The 19,408-nt window shown below is 40.9% G+C and overlaps 1 protein-coding gene and 1 long non-coding RNA gene across 3 annotated transcripts in view; one reads left to right on the top strand and one right to left on the bottom strand.

Annotated features, from left to right (window-relative positions):
- si:dkeyp-23e4.3 (rho GTPase-activating protein 7) overlaps positions 1 to 19,408 on the bottom strand; it is a 40,582-nt gene that overhangs the window by 1,881 nt on the left and 19,293 nt on the right. Inside the window, exons 8-16 of one of the 2 annotated variants that reach the window (XM_046040387.1) lie at positions 18,247 to 18,578; positions 17,046 to 17,222; positions 13,201 to 13,360; positions 12,732 to 12,930; positions 11,515 to 11,728; positions 7,751 to 7,865; positions 7,407 to 7,643; positions 6,353 to 6,576; positions 5,211 to 5,384 (exon numbers count right to left, since the gene is read on the bottom strand). In XM_046040387.1, the coding sequence (XP_045896343.1) occupies positions 5,211 to 5,384; positions 6,353 to 6,576; positions 7,407 to 7,643; positions 7,751 to 7,865; positions 11,515 to 11,728; positions 12,732 to 12,930; positions 13,201 to 13,360; positions 17,046 to 17,222; positions 18,247 to 18,578 (1,832 nt within the window). The remainder of the gene's footprint in view (positions 1 to 5,210; positions 5,385 to 6,352; positions 6,577 to 7,406; positions 7,644 to 7,750; positions 7,866 to 11,514; positions 11,729 to 12,731; positions 12,931 to 13,200; positions 13,361 to 17,045; positions 17,223 to 18,246; positions 18,579 to 19,408) is intronic. The other variant, XM_046040388.1, reaches the window with a different exon arrangement.
- Positions 4,786 to 5,561, top strand: LOC123963490. The gene is made up of 3 exons (XR_006823186.1): positions 4,786 to 4,884; positions 4,975 to 5,092; positions 5,229 to 5,561. It is a non-coding gene; the product is annotated as an uncharacterized LOC123963490 (long non-coding RNA).

The raw sequence follows: 19,408 nt of genomic DNA, 5'->3' as shown, positions 1-19,408 counted from the left end.
CTCTAAATCCTTTGAGATTAAAGATTATATCATGGTTAAAGGCTTTTTGAGATAAACATAAATGCATCTTCATATACTAGTCAGGAATAAACATTTCCCATATGCATTTTTAAAACACTGCAGGTAAAGAAGTGCAAACTTTGTTATTTTTTTCCTGCACTGCAGTATTCTGCAAAAAGTAATTTAGTTTTCTGCTTTTCTGCTAGTTTAAATTACATCCCCTAACGCTACTTCAGCAATGTCAGATAGTGCTGAAAGGAAAGTCCAATCTTTCAAGCTACATCTGGTGAAACAGTTCTGTGCTTTTATATTTTAAGATGACTTTTAAGAGATCAAATATTTTTCTCAATATCTCCTGTAAGAGATGAGCATCCGCTCCCTTTTCACAAGACACATTTTGAGTCGTCGTAGCAGGTAAAGCAAAGGTGGAGCTAATGACATTAATAATAATGACTGTGTTGCATTGAGGTGCTCCGGGACAGGTAGTGTTGGTGCGGGTTTACTTAGACAATTAGATGGAGCAGAGCCATCATGAATGTTAGTAGTTGTACCTTTTATGAGTTACCCCTGCTCTCGATGTCTGTGTTTTTGTGACTGTTTGAAAAAACTATAAAAATAGCTGAATAATTATAATAGTTACCCCTGCTGTTGTTAATATTTGTTTGTGTTACTAGTGATACCTGCAGTATCAGTAGATTCACGTGTTAAAAAAACAGGTTGTGCTTTTTGTTACATCTGTGCTTTTCAAGCATTACAAGTCAGCATGTCTGGTGTGATAAAGGTGTGTAATGACTGTATCACATTTTTGGTAACACATTGCAATATTTACTGCAAAGAGCAGCACATATAAAAGTGCATTTATAAAATTATATTCTGAACTTTGCTTTTACTGCAGTTTCAGGGCGGACTCCAGTCCAAAGAAAACATCCTTGATGTTTCTCACTCAATCACTCACTGAGGTCATAACGTATTTAATTTCCTCTGGAGGTGATAGGATCTGTTTCACAGGCCTGCACTGTAAAAAAACAAAAACAAAGCCCTGTTGACCTTGATGCCGTGGATCTGTTGTCTTGCCTTGAAAGCTAACAAGCACTTAAAATGAATGTCATTGCAAATAAGCCCAAGACAGCCGGGCGCACCACAGACATTTAGCTTGAGCTCGGAGGGAGGAAATTAAAGGTGCGACAAAGTGACAAAGGAAAGAGTGAAGGCATCCATCCCTCTGGGTGTTTTCCCTCTCTTTCTTACATGATCACTCTTGCATAACAGCAGCATTGGCAGGCCGGTGTGGCTCAAGACCCCTGCTGGCTGCTTGTAAATGATCATGGAGTTGAAGCTTATTTCACCTCTGCACGCTAGTTTCAGCTAAATGCCTAAAATGTGAATGTGTGTGTACTTGATAACGTTAGTAGTTCAGCTCTTGGCCTGTTCTGTATCACTCAAAACACACCCTGTTCTGTATTCAGCACATACTGATCAGAGCATTGGAAAGAGACTGAGGCTGCGAAATAATGTGTGCTGAAGTGATCCTTTCAGTTCAGTTGTACAGGGCTGACTAAAAGCCCGCTGCGATAATCACAGTTATAGATCAAGTCTGTCTTTCTTCCTTCTTATGTAATGAGTCACCATTTTCTCTCTCAGATGCTTCAATTCAAGTTCAGCATGATTCTTATGGAAGCTCATTCCACAGAAATAAAAACTATTTAAAAAAAAAAAAAAAGGTTAATAAATCAAATCTGTGACTGACTGTGAGGATTTCTAAATCAATATTATGACTGCGATTTTGACTTACTGATGGTTGAAATCATGAAATACTGGTTCAGAATTACAAGTTAATCAAAGTTTTGACTGTCGAGGTCAGAGTTATGAGACAGTAAGGCAGAATTATGAGCCAGTAATTCATTATTCTGACGTAGTAATACAATATTTTGACGTGGTATGCTAACAGCATGGCTCTATGGATGGCAGCGCTATTTTGGTCCAGAGTGAAATATCTCAACAACTGTTGGATGGATTGTTGTGAAATTTTGTTCCGATTTTACCACACAGGAACAATCCTTATGACTTTGGTGAGCCTCAAATTTTTTCTCTAACGCCACCATGAGGTAACACTTGTGCTTTTGAGTGCAATATCTCTAACTATTGCCTCAAATTCAACGTTCATGTTCTCCTTAGGATAAACTTTTTTTGTGTATGAGCAGCTTCCCTTTAAAAATGCGCCTCATATAACGCTCGCCAAGCGGCTACTCCGACACGCCCTCACACTAGCTACCCTCCAGGCAGTCAGTGGACATAAAGTTGTTCCTGTGATGTAGAGACAGAGCTCAGTTAAAACTTTATGGATGAAAGATACTTTTGTTACAGATTAATAACTCACCACTCTGAAACTCTCGCTCTAGTCCATGTTGCCAAGGTGGTCGGCAACATGTACAGCTGAACCAAAGATGTTTACCGGCTTCTCGCTGACCCGCCCTACTCTGCTTCTGATGGGCTAGTAGTCCTTAAGTAGGAACTGCGCATGTGCAACTCCCAACAAAGATCATGTAGAGGCAAGATGTATCACTCCATAACTAAAATTAAGCCTTCAACACAGGGTGGAAAGAGGAGCTGCAGCAATGTGCAGTATGAAACAAAATATGGTGTTTTTTGAAAATTAAACCATGTAAACCTGTTTTGGTTCAACCCCTACATAAGATTTTGAACCTGAAAATGAGCATAATACCACATAACACTGTGATCAGGTCAGAATTTTTTGTGCTAGTTAGCAGATGCTAGCTTGCAAATGCTAAACAAAGGGGCCATCCACACTAACACGCTTTCATTTTAAAACTCCGGGGTAGTATTTTAGTGCAGACAGGTGAAAATAGAGGACTTTAAAAACTATGACATAGACGCTCTTCTTCATCTGTATTTCTTTATTCTTTTGCCAAAATCTTCTGCAACTGTGGAGTAGACCATCTACTTCATGGATGCACCGGCACGTGCATGCCCAGTGTACGTGAACGGCCACTCGGTGTGCGTTTTCAGTCGTTTTAATATAGACGCAGATCAGTTCTGATACACAGCTAAAAGACTGGTGTGGACAGAGATTGTATTCATTTTAAAACTCCGTTTTTAAACAAAAACGTAGTAGTGTGGATAGAGCCTAAGACTGTGAACTAAATATTTTACCTGTTAAGTCAGTGTTAGCTTGAGCTCAAAGCTAAACCTAAGTACAGCGGTACCGACTCGGACATTTCTAAGCATACTGCCTTTAATGAGGTAAGACCAAAACTGTACTTTATATTTAGCTACAACACATTTAAAACAAAGCATTTGTGTGTGTGTCTGGCATGAATGAGCCTCCACAGTTGTCTGTTATGAGCCTTTCATCTCTTTTCCCATCCCTCAGCCTCCCTGCGCTGTCCGTTATATTGAATCTGTGCTGAGGAAACACTGTACGTGCTCATAACTGAATTGACCAAATCTGCAGTTGCTTTCTCCCGCCGTCCGGGCTGTCGGGGAATAGGAACAAAAAACAAAAACCTACAGTGAAGTTTAATGACAGACGTGGTATGAACCTGTGCTTCTGTGAGAGCACTGCTGCCACCTGTTTTCTGTCGCACGGAGGTTCATTTCATTTAATCAACTGAGACAAATAGAGCTGCAGGGCTCCGCCGAGAGTCAAATTGATCATGTAAGCAGCAGAAAATCTGCAGTAACTTAGTTTCAAAGGGCATGAATCATGAGAAGGAGGGCTGCTCCTTCTCCTCATCTTTCTCTGTGCTCACCTACAGGGAGGTTGTGATTGTGCTGCAGATAGATGCTGGCAGAGGTCAAAAACACAGAACAGGCTCAATTAAGACAGATGAGATGGACTAAGTGCTCTCTCCAGATATTTCTTTTAATAGGCTTCTCACAGCCTTAAATCCTCTCAGCCTCTCTGTAGTTCCTGCAGCTCACTTTGCCCTTGGTTTTACTCCTGTCTTGAATTTAAGTGCCATTCTGATATTTTAATGTTAAGAAATTAAGTCATTAACACAGGACACACAGCTGAGATTGGGCTTTTTAAACCATTCACCATATCATGCTATGGGGTGGCTTTCTTTATGAATAACACTAAATGTGCATAAAAAAACGAGTTTAAAGTGTAACTTCAACCATGTTAGAATTTCTTATTCATAGTAGTATCTAGTCACGCAAATTTTGGTTTTATATTCCGAGGTTTGGAGATATCAGGTTCCAGTTTCTGCCTCCACCCCAGTACCATTTCCCAGTTTTCACTGGGACTATTTCAAGTATTTTCCGTGAAAACTGTTGAGCGAGGTTTCTGTGGATCATCTAGAGTAACTGAGACATTAGTTTCACATTAAGTTAGATAATAAAAATAATCTTTGTGAAGCAAAGTGATCCGTGACATAGATTAGGAGATGGACGAGAGAATGTTATTCAACAAATACTGTGCTAGAGGATGTTCCCCCGACACCTGCCATGAGTTGCCATGCCAATGATAGGTGTACAGTATATTTTAGCTAATTTCAGTAACAACTCCACATTCATTTAGATCAAAACCTTATAATTCTGACGTAAAACAAGTGTTTCCTCAATGTGGACATTACTCGTGCGACAGGTCTCGACCAGTCTTATATTTTGTTTGTTTGTAACCAAAAATGGGAGAAAATTGGTGAATGTAAGTTCTCTTTATTCACTCATGATATTAAGCACTAATCTGTTCGTACGACTGGTTCTTGACTCGGGAAATTAATCAAATTAAAATTTTCAATGTTTTTAGGAGCACAAATCAAACTCCATCCAGCTCCGTTGTATCGGGGTGGCAGCAGAGGATAGATAAGATATCTCAACATGGACAGATGAAACTATTTGCACGGCCTCACACCAGTATGGGTATGTGAGAAAATAATCCCCTTTTGAAATGTGTCCTCCCATTTTCTTAATCTCAGTATAATATATCTGCTGGCTGTTTCTCTCCTGCAGCTATCCTTCACGCATACTGCAATGTTTACTGCAGCCTCGGCTCCTCCTCTTTCACTGTCCTCTCTGTTAATGAAATAACAGCTTTGCCTGCATCCTGGCAGTTATTCAATATGACTAGGTGAGTCATTTACCTTCTCCTCCCTCACTAACTCGCCTTTAGCCATCACAGGCTCAAACTAATTTGTAAAATGGGCGAAAATTCTCAATTTCACCTTTTCTTTCCTCTGTTTCCTCACCTGGTATCTGTGCGGCAGAGGTGTGTCAGTCGGGTCTTCCTGGCTCCTGTGGGCTCCAGCAAGTAGAGGCAGGAGTGGACTTGAGCCCTAACCCCCTCTAACAGCACCTCAGGCTGCTCTGTGGATACAGAGGACAGGTACAGAGGGCCGGAGGACGGGTCCGCCTGCCAGGTCCTGAAAAGGAGGGAGAAGAGATTTTCAGGAAGTCGTGCACATAAATGTGACTGCTGTCAATCTGATTACAACCGGACTTTAGTTTAGCTGTTGACTGTATGCAATTTAAACCCTAACCCCTCTGTATTATGTCAAATGAAACCGTTCAATCAAATGCAAGCATTTGATTGAACAGTTTCTAATTTTGTCTGTCTTTCTACATTTGGCCACTGAGACACACTGGAAAAACAGAGAATGACAACCCGGGAAGAACTGATCTTATAATACATTCCTTCGACCAGTAGGATGCCTCCAAAGCTGTTTCAAAGGATAAGTAAAGATACAATGACATGTACTGTCAGAAACAAATACCATGAAAAGACATAAATATTGTGTGTGTGTGTATTCAAAGTCTGATAGATCTTTTTGCCATAGAGCTCCATCATTGCCCAAAAACCCATCAATGAGCCACACTGTTGCCAACCTACAACCAACAAATGCACAATTTCCTCCTGTTTGAGTAACGTTTGCTAAAAACTACAGTCACCGGCTGTTTTAGGATACTACTGAGCCTTTAAACCAGAGCCTCAGAAAGTGTTGAGACGCGTGGAATCTTTTCTTGGAGTTGCTGGGACTTGCCAAGAAAAAGAAAATGTCTTTGTGATGTGTTTTAATGTCTCACTCAGGGGTAACTCAGAGTTCATGTACGCTGTCATGCAGAGGAAATAGGACAGAGGTACACAGTGTGATGTGATCCAGCTGCAAACACAGATACTGTCATGTCTCATCTGACTTCAGGGTTGGATTAAAATTTCATCAACCCCATTCATACCACACGCACACAAAAAACAGACTACTGTCTCCAACTTTAAATCAAAGTGACACACGAGTATTTTTGGCTTTGACTCCTCCGTCCTCCCAGCTCTGTAGAGCTCGGCAGGTTAGGACCCAGAGGCCCGTGAAGCCTGGGGCTTGCCTTGCCTCATTACCTGAGCAGCAGGTACTCCTGTGGTGGCCGGGAGCCCAGGCCATCGCCCTGGAGGAGGTAACGGTAAACTTCTGCGTCCTTGGACAAGGTCTGTATGACGGTGGCCTTGTGCAGAAGTCCCTCCCACCGCTCCTGCTCCCTCAGCAGCCGGTGGAGCAGCTCCCTCTGCGGGGCATCCACCTCCACGGAGCCACGCCACATCCACAGTGGGCAGCCGTCGTCCATCTGCAGACGAGTAGAGAATCAGAATTAAAACTCAATGGAGCCACCAGGACGCTCCTCTATGCACACTAACTCTTAATCTTGATTAGATGGTTTGTTCCTTCACTTCTTCTTTGCCTACTTTATTTATTAGTTCTGATTTGAAGTCCATCTTAATGCGGTACTGGCATGCTATGTGTACACTGTAGGGCTGAATATGTGTTGTCCAAAATTCAGACCATTGTCTGCTCTGTCTGACTTTGCATGCTCTGATGCCCGCCCAGTCAGTTGGGCTACGGTTGTTCTCTTCTCTAACACAAAATGGAGAAAACTAGCGAGCCTTGCAGAACAGATAATCATGGCACCAAACAATCAGGGAAACCGTGTGGGAGCTTTTTTTCTTAGCTGTGGTCGAGGGATGCATCCTGGTAGTAGCATGAAGATTTGTTGCTTGGACGAACTACTGTCCATAAACCTGCACTCAGCCAAATCATCCCAACTCTGCTGGTTAACTCAGACTGCTGAAGCCTCAAATTAGCTCCTGACGCATCTTACATAGTAATGTGGATTAGGAAAGGATCGCTTCACGGCCAGTATGGAGAGGAGAAATGATTACACCTACCAGCAAGTCTTCCATGTACATTTAGCATGTGGGTTTTGTATTAAGATGGACTAAGCTAAGGGGGTAAGACATGACCATGGACAGAAATAACACTCTTATTTCTCATTTCCTGTCATGTGTCCGTTGGGGCTATCTACTAAAGGCATAAAATGCCCAAAGAAACTTTGGTTAAATTAGTATGGAAGTGAAACATCTCTGTAGGCCTAACTCCCACTTTCCTCCCTCCATTTACCTTCTTGAAGGCCAGCTCCACATGCTCTGGAGCTGGGTGGCTCTCCCAGTCTCGGCTCTTCTCTCTGGCCTCCTTCAGGAGGTCCTGGGTGCTCAGCTGCAGCTTCCTCCTTCTCTCCTCCTGCTCCTCCTCACCTCTACTCTGACTGGGGGACACCAGACCTCCTCCCTCCACAGAGAGGAAGTCCTCAGTGGGGCCTGCAGCATTTAAACACTGACCCGGCCAGAACTCTGGAAGCTACAGAAAGGATTTTGTTATTTGTTAATGTCTTTTCAGCTTTGGCTTCAAAAATGTTTTCTACAGTAAAAAAAACACATTGTGCAGCAAGCTGTAGGTTTGTGTACCTGGAAGAGTCTCTGGGCCTCGGTGATCATGTTGGCCAGGCCCTGGGTGGCAGCCAGGTTCTCACTCAGGTCCCGCTGGTCTGGGCGGCCCAGGCTGTACTTCCTGTGACTCGACCTGCAGCAGCAACACAGGAACAAGGTCAAGGTCACTTCTATTGTCCTGAATTAAAGGCAGCAAACTGAAATCCGATGGTGGAAGAACCACTTAAATAAAAGTATCAATACCACATTATGAAAATACTCCATTTGTTAATTATTATTAGCTAAATGTAACTACTTTATGTACAGTTATTGTAGCTAGTTTAATCCAGTGTTTACCAAACAGGGGCTCAGGCCCCTCCAAGAGATCACATGATTCATCTGAGGGGCCGTGAGATGATTCGTGGGAGAGGAAAGAAATAAAAATAAAGTTCGACGCACTTTTTTCAGGCTTTTTTGGTTAAATATTGTAGAGTTTTGGACCTCAAACAGTTATTTAAATGACTACAAGTACACATTTAAATGCACAATGTAATGCTTTTTGTGTACTTTTGCATTGAGTTCTTTAATATTTAAAGTACATTTTCCTGATTACAGTATACTTGCAACTAAATGTTCTGCATTGAAAATGTCACTTAGTAGTTTACAGTGTGGTGTAGACCAATGGATTAATAAACACTTAAATATTTTTGTGACAGAATACCAAGTTTACTGCTACATTATAGTTTGTCTATACACTGCATCTAAATGTTAAATAATGTGTTACCACATGTTAGGAGCCATTTGGGGTTCAGTGTCTTACTCAAGGAGACTTTGACATCAACCTTGTAATTAATAGCTGACCTACTACACCACCAGTTATCTACGACACAAAGTAATGAACCACCGTGAAAATGTCAGACAGGGAGGATAGACGGCTGCTACACATCTCTCTGGAGTTTTTATTTCCAGTGTGTGTGTTGTTTTTTATTTTTTTTTTTTACAGTTTTGGGAACATTGACAGGAAATAGAAAGAGGGTGTGAAACGTTTGACACGTCGCCTTCACAGCAGTGATGGCAGCTCCACGGTGCAGGTAGTGTGTGTCTGTGCCAGTCAGCCGAAGCAGTGTATACAGGCAGCAGACAGGAATCAGCAGCCCTGCTCACAATTACTGTAACTGACAGATTGGGGTTATTTTGGAAAGTTTTTTAGTTGCATCGCTGGGGTTTACTGGAAACTGACAGATACTCACAGGAAGTTGTTTTCCTTGATTTTATTTGATATGAAGTTTTATCTTTTAAGTTGTTTTAGTTTCTGATGAATACGAAAAAGTTAGAAGAGCGTTTTGTCATATCAAACAGCACGCACTCTTTTCAGCGCAGAAAAACTGTTAAGTTAGACACCAACATTTGAAACAAATCGAGCTGGTTGGACGGGTAGTTAGACCATTAAAAAGTATATATCTCAGTAGGAGTGGTGAGTTCTGTCACAGCAGAAACATGAGCAAAAAGACGCCGAGATGAGATTTCATAGATCTGTGGGAGAACAGCTGCGAGCAGAAGTCAATTTCCCGAGTTATTGTTCCCACCACAAAGTGTGACGTGATTTCTGACAGGCGGGGACTTTGGCTTCCAGTCGCAGGGTGGCACAAAGTGCTGATTGTGTCGTTATGTCATTTCCATCTACTGTCCTGTCAGCCTGAAGAGAGGAAAAGAACCAAAGTGGAAAAGGGAAGAGGTGGAGATGAAAGCAAGGGAGGAAAGTACAGGAAGAAGAGGAGTTAGTGAGCGGAGAGTGATTACAAGAATGAGAAGAGAAAACAAGGAGGAGGTGAAACGAGGAAGGGATGAGTGGGATATCAGGGGAGGAAGACGAGCAGAGCGAAAGAAAAATGTGGGTGAGAGAGAGATGATGTGAGCGTGGATGGAGAAAAGAATTATGGCAGAATGAACAGCTAAAGAGGAGGGTAAAAGGAAACAAGATGGATGACAAAATGTGTATGGAAAGAAGGGACGCAAGGTTAAAGAGGGAGAGAGGAGGGGAGTCTTAAGATGAAGGAGGCTAAGTAATAAGCAGGAGGGAAGGTTGAACCAACAATGAATGCATCCTACTAACAAGTGCTGTTCCTCTGTGCCATAAAAGCTCCATTGTTGTCCATAAACTATTGAAAACATGTCATGGTACACTGGGTGACCTGTTCCTTCATCATCATGAACACACTCACTGTAGTTTACTTCACATGCACCGTCCTGCTGCCCCAAATGCTCACTAGAGCGCCACATGTGGATTACTCCGACACAACAAATGCGCTATTTCCTCCTGTTTGTTGGATTAAAAACTACAGTGAGCAGCTGTTTTAGGAACTGAGCCTTTAAAACAATGAAACTATATATTTACATCTTCGGTAGGAACCAACGGGCTCCCAGCTAAGAGCCACAGACAGGAAGTCAGAAAGTATTGAGATACACTGTTGACTTTGGTCTTTCTTTGGATTTGTTGACAATAAGAAAAACACATAGAATAGCGTCAGCTTTATCATTTCAAGTTCATTTATGTCTCTTTTTACTTGAGCGAGCTTGGGTGTGTGAGACATGACAACACACAATGTTTGCTTACACTGATGCTAAGAAGGCATTAATGTATTAATACAGCGAAGACACCAGCGCAGTACAATCTCTGAGCTCAGATAAATGGTGTGCAGACACTGATTGGATAACCATTATCATTTGCAACAGTCTCAGTAATTTCTAACTTCCTGCCCAGCAGGATTCTCAGCTAAAAAGCAGAGAGAAAATATCTTTCAAATCACGGTGTGAAGTTGAGGGCAGGTGGAAATTGGTGGAGGTTATGTAATGCGTTTTCTGTGTAAAGTGTGCTGACAGCTTTTCATTACACAGAGAGAGGGTTTAACAGCTGGATCTGATCCAGAGGTGATGTGATCTGTGAGAAATTTGAAAACATGACGTCTAACGAAGCAACAAAAGGAGGAAGAACTGTATTTTTCTATGCCACCAAAATGTCAACCTAACAGCTAACCAGAGGCGAAGTCGGGGTCTGAAGCTAAATCAGACGCTAGTAAGGAAGTAAGCGCTATCCTGTAGGGGTAACGAAATGAAAAATATTTTTTTTCAGCTTTCTTTGCAGAGAAATTTGACAGAATTCAATCATATCCTGATAATTTTCCTGTCCTGTTGGCCTCTCAGCAATTAACTTGGTAAGTGAAATATTCTGATAACTGAAAGAAATGGCTACCAGAACTAGTAAAACTACAAAAAGTAGACCCAGGATGTTAAAAAAATATGGTTTCAGTGCACTATAAAAAAACTACTTGTAGAGATTTAAAACTTATGCTCATTTATCTGAAACATTAAATACTGGGTCAGTTTCAAAATTACATCATAATCACAAAATATTACAGTTGTTAGCAGAGGCTACTTCTTAAACTGTACTTAGTGAAGTGTTCAAGGACACCCAAATAACAGATCAAAAGCACTAACAGCTATGTTATCAGAAAATAAACTCCTGATGAAATATCATATAAACAATTTGCTAAATCAAATTAAAGCAAAACACACAGAGTGGACACTTAACAGCAGAGGTGTTATGTAACAGCTGTTAAGACTTATGTAACTGTGACTATGTGGGTCAGACACAGCCTAAATAAAATGTCCATAATTTGAAAAAGACATGACCTCGGTTTTTACAAGATGGTTAACAAATTAAAACAACTAAAAAGGTAACTGATGCAGGTTCTTTTGTGGCACTAACATTACTTTTAAAGGCAGTGTCCGTGGTCTAAGCTCACCTTGGTGCATTGGCGTCTCTCTTTAGGGTGTTGAGGTGGAAAAGCGACGGCGCCAGACATACTGCAATGTTGGTTGGAGTCATTTGGTTCTCGTCCACGCAGGCCACCACGTCCCGCAGGAAGAACAGCAGCGTTCTCAGCGCCTCCCTGTTCTCGACAGGAAGCAGCAACATGGCTGCCTGAGCCGCAACCAGCTGCTGATCCTTAGGAAAATCTGCAAGCAAAACAATGTCCAGTTAATGTTTTAATTTTAGCAGTGTAGTATACATGATTACATTTTTCCAATTCATAAACACGATGAAATAAGAAAAGGAGAGGGGGACAAACAAATTAACCTTGTAAGTTTGGGTTGGTGTGTACATTGCTAGATAGCTACTAATACATTGGTGGCACTAAAGGAAAAGTTAATATTGTGAAAAAAGGAGTTTATTTGTCGTCAATGTGTTTGTTTTATCTTGTAAATTTACCACTTTCATCTCAGAGAATATCCAAGTTTTTGTCTCAAACGTCTGTGTTTTTTCTTGCAAATTTCTGAGTTTTATCTCATGATGTTACCACTTTAAATAGAAAGAATATCCCGCAAAATAACTGATATTCTAAATATTTATACAAAATATAATCGTACCATTTTAATCTCAGACAATATCCAATAATACAGTATGTTTTTTTCATGTAATTTGTCAGTTTATTTTCCCAAATTTGTGTTTCAACTCATAAATTTACCACTTTAAATTTTAAAGAATATCCCACCAAAGATTCTCTTAAAATTTGTGAGTTTTATCTGATAAATGTACCATTTTAAATTTTAAAGAATATCCCACCAAAGATTCTCTTAAAATTGTGTTTATTTCTCGCAAATGTGTGCGTTTAATCTCATAAATTTAAATCTTCAATCTCCAAATTTTGAGATCATTTCAAAAATATATATACAGTGGCCCTAATATGCCCTCATCCATCCATCAACCGCTTATTCTGTGTACAGGGTCGCGGGGGGGCTGGAGCCAATCCCAGCTGACATCGGGCGAAAGGCGGGGGCGTACACCCTGGACAGGTCACCAGTTCATCACAGGGCCACACATAGACAGACAACCACACACATTCACACCTAAAGTGACATGCAAACTCCAGAAAGGCCGGGGCAACCGGGGTTTGAACCCACGTAAGTAAAAATGTAATCTTCTCAATGCTAGATACATGATAACAGTAACTGTGCTCACATTGGTAAATGTGGAGAAAGGACTCGCAGAGTTTGCTGGTAAAGATGGGTTCAGGCAGGTCTCTGAAGTACTGCTTCACCATGTCAGCCACGTCGAAAGCAGACTGACCATCGTAGGAAACACCACCTGGATCAGATTCCACCAGATCACGGAGGTACTGGATACGAGACTTTACCCCTGACTTCCGGAAAAGACCCACCTAAGAGAGAACACAATGCAAATTAAATAAAAAATAAATAAAAACACAAAAATACTTGAAATTCTATCTATTATTTTTCTTTCAAATTTTTTTGTTTGGTCTAAACGTTTTTACTTTGATTGTATGTAAGTATCAAAAAAATGCACTATTATTATTATTATTATAAAAATGCTCATTGTATTCTGTAAGCTACTGGTTGTTACCACTAAAATTATTTCATTAGAAATTTGAATCATGTATAAAATTGCTGTAAGCCTTTTGCTCCATTACCTGGTCCAAACACTCGGTCTTCAGGTAGACCAGTGCTCTGAGGATGCTGGGAGGAAGTGGCTCTCCCGTCTGCTGGACGCTCAAAAGCAAAGGAACCCCAAAGACCCGCCGGCCTTTCACGTCCACCATCTTGGTCTTCCTCAGCTGTTTAGGAACAGTCCTGCAGATGACAGATACATCCATTAGATCCTGCACTTCTCCGATTTTTAAGAAGCAATCAAAACTAGTGCTTGTTTTTCAAATGTCCTGGGAATTTTTAATCTCAACTAGTCAAGTGTAAAAAAAAAAAAAAATGCTTAACTTGGTTGCTGTTGGATGTGTTTCCTTTTGAAGGTGGAGCCAAATAAACATCTTTTGATTATATAAGTCCCTCAAATCAGCTCTGCAGGAAAAGCATGCAGGCACGGAGAAACCACGGACAATAATCAAAGAGAGCAGAGTTGAAAGTTTTCTGAACGGTTGTCAGCAACCTTTTAACCATTAATACCAGTGACATATTTTTTCTTTTCTTTTGGACACTTATGTTGTTCCAAATGCAGGGGACCCAAAAACTCAACTGCTGACTTTTTGAAAATTGCACAGAAAGCTGCTATGCTTTTTAGCTTCCAACTGTAGGGCTGAGTGCACTCTGGATAAAACTGCAGTCTAGTAATAGTCATGTTTAAAAAAAAGAGATCCACAGCACTCCAACAATCAGTAATGAAACATCCTCTCCACTTGGCTCATCATCCTAAAAGTTCTATATAAAAAAAACGTCAGCCCCATAGCTTTCATCAAAGACCATTCCCAAAGAAAAAATGGTCATCAAACATGCACTCTAAATGCTTTTCAGCTCTCTCTCACTCTCTCTCTAGCTTTTTTTCTTCCATATCTAACAGTGGCTTTTAAACAAAGTGGTTATTTTAAGGGAAAGTGTATCAGCCGTCCCAATCAGCAATTAATTGCTGTATTTTTAATCATCTAACACTTGTTGAACTAATTGTTGAAGCCCGAGGAGGTTTTGTTCTTTTTTTGCTGAAGCATTGGGCCTAATGGTGTTGCAGTGACAGAAAATAGGGTGGTGAAGGAGCAGTGGATAAGACGCATGCCTTTGGTGTGAGAGACCTGGGTTCAAATTCACTGTGATACATCCACCATTGTGTCCCTGAGCAAGACACTTAACTGATAGTTGCTCCAGAGGCGTGAGACCTCTGACATGTATAGCAATTGAAAGTCGCTTTGGATAAAAGCATCAGCTAAATGTAACATCCAGTTTTTACTCGATGTGTGTTCATGTCTGACTTTTACAAATAAGTTACTCTTGACCTGTGTTAGTTTTAGTTTTAGTTTGTCTTGATTTAATTATACTGGATTCAACCCCCTTCGACCCTCTAGAGGTTAAGCGCGTATAGCTGATAAATGTATAGTTGGATCCAACAATGTACCGATACAAGTAAAATTAAAATCACAAAATTGATACCACTCTCGTGTCTGTCTGTTAAATATAAGGCTAGCTTAGCACAAAGACATATTACACAAAGGAAATATGGGGAAAAGGCTGCCTGGCTTTGTGTGAACATGACAAAATCTGCCTACAGGCTCGTCTGTTTCTTGGCTCAGAGCAGCTGCCAGGCAAATGTCTTGCACATAAACACCCATAAAATGCAAATTTTGTTTTTACACCTGGGCTTTTGTATGGAATAAACAACCAAGATATAATGGGTGAATTAGTGCCAGATCCAGGCAAGCTTTTTTCCCAGCTTCCAGTCTTTGTGCTGAGGTAGCTGTAGCCTTATATTTAATGGGCACTGACGACAGTGGTATCAATCTTCTCATCTAACTCTCTGCCAGAGTTTTCTTATGGAGACATCAGTCTTCACTTGACCTTTTTTTCAGAGACCTTACAGAATCCAACCAATGAAATAACATTGGCTCAAGTTGTTCTTAGTTCACCACGGCTAATGCCTTTCCCAAACCTTCCCAAAAAACGACCATCTCTCTACAAAAAGTAATTCCACTTGCCTCAACTTGCCAATTTTTGTATGATGAAATAAAAGAGGACAATGTGTCTAAATTGTATTATCGTCACTTAATCCAGTTTGAGGTTCACAAAAAAGAATTTACATTTGCATTTGAGTTTGAGCTCATTAGAACGTTAACTTGACGTTCTGATTTCTATTCCCTTCCTTTCATGTGATGTGTTCTGTAAACTGGAGCAGGTTGTAATGCTAAAACACAGCACACCTAAACTACAGGAAGCTTTTTAAACCTGCTTCCACAGAGTGCCCCGAATATCTACGAGGAGCAATTTCAGGAGGGTTTTCTGTTTTATTCTCAGTTCCCACATTCAGCCTTATCTCATTGAGCATAACACCCTCGGCAAAAATCTAATTGGTTTTCTACCAAAGCATAAAACAAGCAGGTCATGGGTTTACTCAGAATACAGAAAATACAAATGTTAAGCAGAGTAAACAAGCAGACTATGTCAATGTTTTATTATTCTTAAAAATGAATTTGTCTCAATTTTGCATGAGGGCTTATTCCAAAAACACAGTGTAGGAGGCAAAACACTGATCTCATTAAATCCATGTATGTCAATAAAAAGTGCTTCCTACGTTTAAATCAAGAACAAGCTACAGTTTGAGCTCAACAGTCGGCAAACTCAGGCCTCTCTTTGTGTCCAGAGTCTCATTGTTCCCTACTTTGTCCTACTAGACTCAGACTTCACTTCTTGAATCGTTTCTCCTTGCCAAAGATTTTAGTGTTTTATTTTTAATCTGTACTGTTTTTATTTCTGTTTACTTGATCTTATTCACTTTATTCTCTTTATTTCCTTTGTGCGTATGTCCTTTGGCCTTATTCTCATTTTATCTGCCTTGCATGGTTTTATTTCTTTCTGTAAAGCACTGTTAGGAAAGGTGTTATATGAATATAAGTTTATTCTTTTTACTACTACCACTGTCCCTGGCTGGCCGTACACTCACCACCTGAAAGTTTCCCCCCACTACTAGGACATAAAAAACACAGAATGACAGGGACCTACACTGCTGCCAACACAAGAAGCATAAAGGGAAAATTCTGTTTTATTTCAACCTGCCGTATTTCCCATAAATGCGGCTATTGTGGTTCTATGGGTCGTGATGACTTTGCGCTCGGCACCTCCGCTGTAGAGATTCAGGTAAACGAGGACAGCGTGAGCCTCCTACAGCTGTTCAAATAAACATGATTTTTACATGAATCACTTGTCATCACAAACACTTGCTTCTGAATCCGACCGCAAGCAAACAGACATTATGACCTCTACCACCTTCTCCACATCATGATGAATGAGATGACTGTGAGTGAGTGAGATAGGCATGTCACTGAGATTGAGAACAGAAACACAGTGTGACCCTCTGAGGTAAATGAAAGTTGCCCAAAATAACCCACAATTCCTCAGCGAGCAAAAAGGATGAGAGAACCAAACTTGCCTCTGATTTCCCAGGAATACAGACCCAAGGTGAGGCACTGGCAGTCCTTTCTGGGGTTTTGTTCGGAAAGGTGTTTATTCCTCTTGAAGCATGTTGTGCGTTTTTTTAAGCAGAGGCAAGGTTGCACCTGAGCCATGAATAATGAATGAATTTTCTAAATAGGCTGCCTGAAATATTTACCCTCCGCCTGCCCACCTGCCCTCCTTTCCACAGTTGTTACCTTGAAGAAGTTTTTCCATGCAGGTGTGCAGAAGCAAAGAGTCTAGGAACACTATTGTTTTGTATCTCACCCTCCCACCTCTCTGCTAACTGTGCCCTCCAACCTCTGCTCAACCCTCACATTTATTTTTCAAGAATGAAATCACCCCCAAACCTCCATCCTTTCACACTTCTTACCAGTTCCAGCCCTGCTTGCTAGATGGGGAGTATTTATCCATTAGAGCGGTGAGTTTGAGCAGGGAGAGTTTCTGTAGCAGGAGGAACTGGGAGACAGACTGTTTCTCCACTCCTGGACTGGTGGGCAGGGAGGGCAGGTTCTGCTCGCTGGACCAGTGCAGCTGCTGGTTCACTCTGCTGGACACACACAGCAGCAGTGAGAACGCATAAGTACACACAAAAACCCAAATATGCACAAACACGTATAGTACCAGTTGTTAACAACAGAAATGGGGGGAAAATGGTGAAGAACACAAGGGTTTTTATTCAGAGCTTATTTCAGAAGATATTAGACAGCAGAGCTCTTGTATTTGGTGAACCAGACCAACCAGAGAAAAAAAAACTGTGAGGCTGTAACTAAACTGTTGAATGGATAAACAAGTAAGAGAAAATGGTGCAAAACAATTGTAAAAATTGTCCTAATGGTGACACAAAAGTAAAATCATACTGTTACCCCAAACTCCAATGGGTTAATCAACTGTATGGTGGCCATTTTAGATAATTTTCAGATTTGGCTTACAGTTTTCAGTATAAGCTCTAAACTCATCTGCGCTTATAGCAATTGGTCCAAGTGACTACCTAAAGCTAACATTAGCCTACAAGCATGCTAATACAGAAAACTGCCATGTTAACCTGCATGTGCAACTACTGAATGCAACATCCTATTATTAAAACCAAGCCAATAAGCCGTCACTGAAGATGTGGCTGACTTTACATTACAGGAGAGGCTTCATAACTTTTTACTGCTCTATATCCGAGAACAAATATGCAACAACTAAGAGATAAAAAAGCAGCACTATAAAGAGGCGATCAAAATTATTCACCATGAGGCTATTGCTTTTATTGTAAGTGCCTCACAGTTACTCCACTCTCACTTTGGTTGATGCCTGAGGGGATAAATGTAAGTAATGTAAGGGTCACTGTTGGCGCTCCACTGGACACAAAGGCTTACATTTACAAATGTCCAAAATGCCAAAGTGTCCAATAAAAATCTGATTTTTTTCTGCAAAAGAAAAAGCTTTTATCTCTCCTTCTGTTGCTGAGTTCTTTGTGTCGACTTGTCTTGAATCTGTTATTACCTACACTTCTGAAACACTTAACATAGTTATATTGCTGCTAATTGCTGTTTTTATTTCTTGCATTACACTCCAAGCATTCTCACCTTCTCCTGGCTTGTGGTGATTTCGTCTCCGGCTCTTCTCTGTTCACCGGTACCTTCTCATAGCTCTCTGCCTCCTCTTCCTCCTCCGGATGCTGCACCTCCAGGTGGATGTGGCTGGGAGAAGACGGGCATGGGGAGGTGGCGGAGGAGCCATGGGCAGGTGAGTCTTGGGAGGAAGAAGAGGAAGAGGAGGAGGAGGAGGAAGCTCTCTGACAGTCGTCCTCGGAGAGATTTTCGGACCAGGTGGAGACCAGTTGTTGGAGGTTGCTGATCCGCTCCAATATGTTGTCCAGAGCCGTGAAAACGTCTTCACCTGCCAACAGTCGACTCACCTGAGAGAGGATAGCAATTAGGAACAAGATTTTTTGCCATTTCTCATCAAAACCAGCTGATACGCCAGTGTGGAGGCCTACAAGACCCATTGTACCTGCGCTTGTGTCCAGTGGCTTCACTGTAATAAAGTAGGACTAAAAATATGAAATCTCTTTAAAGTCTGTTGCTTTTCAAACTTTTGGTTATGGGCTTTTTAAAAAGATTATGACGCATCATTAAAATTTAAATGTAATGCCAACAAGTAAAGGTTTTTACTGTTACAATCTGCATTTACTTTCTCGACTTGAGTCAGCAGATTTTAGGATTTTGCAAATTAAGGGTTTCATTGCGATTCATCAATTTTAGAGGAAAGGTATCAGGATCAGAAGTAAAAATAACCGGTTCCTTATAAGTCCATTACCTAATGACTTTTATATTTTATGTCAACTTTTACTTCCATGCCTGCCATATTTTTGTCAAAGAGGGTTCCAAATGACTCCTCTTCTCCTTTTGAAAGAAACACGTCTGAAGCAAGATGATTAATGTAAATCGTCCAAGTTTATTATATAGTTTCAATCTAAAATGGAATTTGATACGAGCACTCACAAAATGATTTCTGGCTTTATGGGAAAACTTCATATAGCAGAATCAATATCCTCGATTGATTACCTGTGTTTTTATAGACTTTCAATTGAATTTCTTTCCGGGGATTTTATCCTTTCTTTAGCAGAGAGGGATGAGGTCCAGAGAGAGAGAGAGAGAGAGAGAGGGATGAGGTCCAGAGAGAGAGAGAGAGAGAGAGAGGGAGGAGCTCCAGAGAGAGAGAGAGAGAGAGAGGGATGAGGTCCAG

Source organism: Micropterus dolomieu, linkage group LG23 (genome assembly GCF_021292245.1).
Source record: "Micropterus dolomieu isolate WLL.071019.BEF.003 ecotype Adirondacks linkage group LG23, ASM2129224v1, whole genome shotgun sequence".
Lineage (NCBI taxonomy): Eukaryota > Metazoa > Chordata > Actinopteri > Centrarchiformes > Centrarchidae > Micropterus > Micropterus dolomieu.
Note: the sequence above shows the minus strand (reverse complement) of the source record. Positions and strands in the feature narration are given on the sequence as shown.